Here is a 6,000-nt window from a genome sequence, read left to right as displayed (position 1 = left end):
ACCGCCACCTCAACCTCCCTCCTATTCCATATGGGCCTCGTCATTCACAGATGAAGAAAATTGTTTTATTTTTCAGTTTTTTTTGTTGTTTTAAGTTATTTCCCTATCCACGTTTGCAGAGCACTTGCCATGCTCTTAACTACATTTTGCTGCCATTTGCAGCACTCTAGCCCTTTCCATTAGTTTTTTAGAGCCATTTTAGTGCCTGAAAGTTTGGGTCCCCATTGACTTCAATGGGGTTCGGTGTCCGGGTCAAGTTCGGAAAAAGACAGGGTCACGGACCCGGACTTTTTTTCAAGTTCGGCCGGCCCCCCCTGAACACGGACATCCAGGTGTCCGCTTAACTCTAGTTCTAACCCTTCCCCAATCCATCAATAAAAAAAGTTTTTGGCGAGAAATAAACTTTAAAAACTGCATTTAGTAATATTATCTACAGTACATCCGATCTTAGAACACAAGACTCCAGATAGAACTTTTACATCTATTCAAATGCAAATTCCTATTTCTTAACTGAGATGTCGCTCAACAAAAAACATTCGGAGGTAGAAGAGTCAAAACATTCATTTATAGAGCAATTTTATACATTGTATCTATTTATAGACAAAGCGCAAACTATTTAACTTCTAGCGAGAAGCAGGAACCCCGTCTGCTATGACCTACACGGCACGGATTGCACAAATTACATCTTTTTAAAAAGTTCTAGAAATGTGCAATGAAGACTTCATCACGATCTACACCAACTGAGGTCACCAAACATGAAGGAGCAGAGCCCTAGAGGTCGAAGAAAAGCGTTAGTATTTGGTTACTGGAGCGGTCGGTTTGCTAGCATTTTACAAAAAAAAAAAAAAAACTCATAGAATCTTGTCATCAACAAGGAAATGAATGGCATATAAAGTTTTTTTTTGTTTTTATTTTTTGTTTTTGAAAGTGGAGAAAATTCCTCAGTTCCCCTGTTGATCTCTTAGATTATGCCAAACTGTGCCAGCTCGTGTAGCTCTAAGTGGCTGAACGCCTCCCAAGGACAGATGACGGTAATGTCTGCAAAAGAGAAAAACATTTTTTTCATAATTTTATTACATTTTTGCGCTTTTTCAATATACATATCTTAGCAGATGGAATGCCTTCTAATTCTTAAAGCTTATGTAGGTCACGCAACCATGTTACATGTTACACTATAAATATGGATGAGGCTCTGGTATGAGGAAAGAGATTTGAAATAATGAGACCAGGTGGATCTATGAGTTGGGGACTTTAAAACCAAATGGTTTGAACATTGATATTGATTTAAATTCCTTTATCTCTAACTTCTGAATCTGCTCTGTGCCACATTCTTGGGATGCAAGTTTGTAAAGCTTTAGATTCAATAAATGGGTATTTGTAATCTTTACTCTATGTTTTTATTAATAATATTATTATTATTATTATTATTATTATTATTATTATTATTATTATTATTATTATTATTATTGTATTTCATTGCTATTATTTTATTTCAATATTATAATTATTATTATTATCATTATTATTATATCAATATATAAAAATGAATACATCTATGAAAAAGAAATAAACATAATAAAATAATTAAATTAATATTTGTAATCTTTATGTTAGAACATAATCATCAACCATCCACCATCTACTATCCAAAATACAAAAATGAATAAATAAAAAAAATAAATGGGTATTTGTATTTGTAATCTTTATGCTAGATCATCATCATCCAACATCCACCATCATCATCCAAAATACAAAAATGAATGAATCAATAAATAAATTTAAAAAATGGGTATTTGTAATACTGACACAAGATTTTTTTAAATTATTATAAGTAGTAGTATTAGTATTATTTAATCAAAATACAAAAATGAATAAATCAATTAAAATGAAATAAACATAATAAAATAAAAAAAATAAATGGATATTTGTAATCTTTATGCTAGATCACCATCAACCATCCACCATTTACCATCCAAAATACAAAAATGAATAAATCAATGAAAAAGGAAATAAATAAATGGGTATTTGTAATCTTTATGCTAGGTCATCATCATCCAACATCCATCATCATCAACCAAAATACAAAAATTAATGAATCATTGAAAAAAGAAATAAATAAATTGGTATTTGTAATATTTACACAAGATTTTTCTTTAATTATCATTATTAGTAGTATTTGTATTATTTAATCAAAATACAAAAATTAATAAATCAATGAAAAATAATTAAGAATATAATAAAATAAATAAATGGGTATTTTTAATATTTACACAAGTTTTTTTAATTATATTATTATAAGCATATTTATTATTTAATCAAAATACAAAAATGAATAAATCAAGGAAAATGAAAAAATAAATAAAAATATAATAAAATAAATACATGGTTATTTGTAATATTTTCACTAGTTTTTCATGATTAATTATTATCAAAATAAAAAATATATAAATCAATGAAAAAGAAAAAAAAAACATAAAATAAAAATAGTTGCGTATTTGTAATTTTTACGCTAGTTTTTTTTACATATTATTATTATGTAATCAAAATACAAAAATGAATAAATCAAAGAAAATGAAACAAAATAAATAAAAATAATAAAATAAAAAACAAATTAATAAAATAAAATTAAAATATTAAGTTGTACCTCTTTTTATAATTTCTCAATAAAAATATACAACTTACATTTCTTTCACCTTGTGAGCGTGAAAATCTTGTGTATTTGTCATATTTGGTGTGCCTACACGTGCAAAGTTCTGTTTCTGTCTGCTTCTACCATATTGGGTGAGGCCTCACATGCAACGAAGGCTTTTTCAGCATACCCATGGTCCACTCCAATATGGCAGAAGCAGACAAAGGTATGGTACGTAATACTGCATATATGTCTAGGGCGAATGTGAATAATTGTGCAATATCTACATAACCCTTTTCTGATTGTTTACTTTTGCTGCATCTGATAATTTTTGTGCATTTTATTTTTCTATCCACTTCTATCTGCATATTAGTTTAATCAGCCGGGAGTGGGGAACAAAATGTTCAGTAATATTTTGTTTTCAGTATTACATTTTATCCATATGTATGTATTTAATATTTATATATTGAACAGGAAGAAAGATCTCATGGATCATTAGGGAAATATCAACTACCATAAGGCTTTAATTAAAAAAAAAAAAAATGAATAAATCATAATGGAACACTATAGAAAATGTATTAAGTCACAGAAAGAGGCAGAATATCACCATTGCCAAATCACCAGATTACAAGTGAGCTCCATGGTTGTTTGAAATACAGATTTTTTTGTACTTTATCTATGCTGGAAATCCACCTCCTGCATATTCAATCATTTTAAGGTTTTTGATAAAATGCACTTTTTAGATTCAAAAGAGATATAATCAGATCCATGGCTCACCTGTTCCAAGTCCCCTCATCCCAAATCTAAAAAATTTACATAGAAATTTAATTTTTTTTAATTATTATTATTTTTAATTATTGTTATTATATATTTTACAATAAACATTGGTGGGAGTGCTAGTTCCTGAAATTAAAAGGACAGGTTTGAAATTTACGGCCTGGGTGTCAGGTTCCCATGGTAGTGAGCCCTTGTAGAAGGCCAGCTCGGGGTTCCTCAGTGCAGAGTCTAAGCCCCAGCCTGGTTCTTCACCAGGGCCCCTGATATGGTGGGGATGGACTTGCAGCAGACTGGAAACAGGTTGCGGGCCCCCAACTACGGCCAGCTGAAGATGCTGAGACCACTCATGTGTACAGAGTATCCCAAATTGGCTCCAGTTCTACCAGAGCGCCCTCGAGTAATTTATAGGAGACTGAGGAGTGTGAAAAACATAGTAGCCCCCAGCAGGATCACCAGGCCCAAGACCGTCTCACAGTCCCTCACCACCTTCTGCAACCTAGTGGGCATGTACCAATGCAAGAAGATCCAATGCAAAATATGCCCTTTTGTCACACATAGACAAAAGTGGTTTCAGGGTCCACTAGGAAAGAAATACACCCGTAAACATTTTTTTAGTTGTTCCACTGAATTTGTGGTGTATTGTTTGACCTGTCCCTGTGGTCTTCTTTACGTAGGACGCACTATTCGCACAGTGCGTGCCCGCTTTGGAGACCACAGGAGACTTATGGAAAGGGCTCTGTGGAACACAGTGTCCCTAGACACTTCCATCTCCATCACAACCGGTCAACTGAGGGATTACGGGTCTGGGTCATTGAGACCATTCCCCCCTGCGACTCGGTTGCAGAGCGTTTTCAGTCCCTCTGTTATAGGGAAACTTTTTGTATTTTTACTCTTAACTCTTTAGCTCCCGGGGGGCTGAATGAGGAGCTGGAGATAAATACCATTCTGTGATGAGGTCTTAAGACAATCATGACCATTAGTTTCATGTTCCTCTCCCCCTACTTTCCTTTCAACATTGCCATTTTAACAAGTGTTTTAACAAGGATTTTTTATAATAACGTGATGTGTATTTATATACACATGCACCATGGTGTGGTATGGCTATACACATCTTTCTTTTTTAGACAAGTTATTTAATGTGAATTTTAATTCAATGTTATTTTATTTTATTTTATTTCCTTGTAATAGATTCATGTGTTATATGTACCCACTGTTGATATTGCCACTGTGTAGGGTCTAATGATATGCTAAATAAGGTTTCTGTATCAGTGATGCATAGGTGGGGGGGCTCACCAGTACTTTAACCTCTCACATTATCAAGTGCCATGAAAACGACATCGTGGTCTTTAGAGGGATCTTTCAGAATCCTCTTTATCTTTCCCTGCTGGTTTGCTTTTTTTTTTTTTTTTCCATATTGAGGCCATTCTAAATTTCAGCTTTCTTTTGCCTTATCAGTTCATAGGTCATGATTCCATATATAAGTGTATGGTTAGTGGAGGGGCGGGCCTGCCTGATGAAGAAGGTGGACCTCCGAAACGCCCTCCACGTTTTTGCCCAGTTGTTTGATCCCGTCAGACTTCGCGGAGGAACTGACAGGGTACTATCATGTCATGTCCGGCCACTTCCGGTTCCGGTTTGATCACTTCCGGTCACGGACACCAGCGGGGCTGCCCATCCAGGGAGCCTTCGCTATCTGAAGCTACAGCTCAGTGCCCGGACTGGGTCTTTACAGAGTATAGGACCGCTGTCCAGACTTCACAGCTTCTCTCACACCACCTGGCTTCACTGTGGGGAATTTCTCTTAACACTACACAGGCTGACCCTGGATTGCTAATATGTAAGTTGCTACAATAAAGTTATCTGTTGTTTATTCACCCTTTGTGACCTGGCACCCTTGTCTTCTTCTTCTTCTTTTCATTATATGCCTGGAGGGACTCCCTACCTTTTTAGGAGCTGCCGGTCCTAATCACATCCTAGCCCTTTGGACTTTTGTGACCTTTTCATCAGAAGAATTTGATGCTGTCATGGACAATATACATTGAAGACTGATGATCCATGGATGAGGTTTCATGTACTATGTTTCCTCTTTTTAATTTTTCCATTCATGTCCCCTTTTAGGTTTGCCTAACTATTCATCTCTGACACTATTGAGAGTGTGGCCACGTTCTTTCTTGTTGTGACAGTGAGCGCTGATTCACTGATTTAGGTCAATGTGAATTTTAGTGTGTGTAGCACAGTTAACACAGCAAAAGAGGCCACATTTTTGCAGGACTAAAATATAATCTTAGAAAAGTATAATGTTAAATAACACCCCACTTCAATATGTGATATTGGGGGACCACAGTTTTATCACACCAGTTCTACAAATAATTGGCCAATAACTGTTGTCACTGTGTGTAGCACAGTTAACACAGCAAAAGAGGCCAAATTTTTGCAGGACTAAAATACACTCTTAGAAAAGTATAATGTTAAATAACACCCCACTTCAATATGTGGTATTGGGGGGCCACTGGTTTATCACACCAGTTGTTCAAAAAATTGGCCAGTGAGTTTGGCACTGTGTGTATCAGAGTTAACGCAACAAAAGAGGCAAT

General features: G+C 34.8%; 1 protein-coding gene across 1 annotated transcript in view; it reads right to left on the bottom strand.

Annotated features, from left to right (window-relative positions):
• Window positions 1-961: 961 nt before the first annotated feature.
• Window positions 962-6,000, bottom strand: part of PDE6H (phosphodiesterase 6H) — a gene marked incomplete at its 3' end in the record, with an annotated part of 169,828 nt that continues 164,789 nt past the window's right edge. The window contains exon 5 of the mRNA XM_082265075.1: window positions 962-1,038. Coding sequence (XP_082121201.1) covers window positions 962-1,038 — 77 coding nt within the window. The remainder of the gene's footprint in view (window positions 1,039-6,000) is intronic.

This window comes from Pelophylax lessonae (genome assembly GCF_965119305.1).
Source record: "Pelophylax lessonae genome assembly, chromosome: 8".
Taxonomy (NCBI): Eukaryota; Metazoa; Chordata; class Amphibia; order Anura; family Ranidae; genus Pelophylax; species Pelophylax lessonae.
The sequence above is the reverse complement of the archived record's forward strand: the minus strand, read 5'-3'. Positions and strand labels throughout refer to the sequence as shown.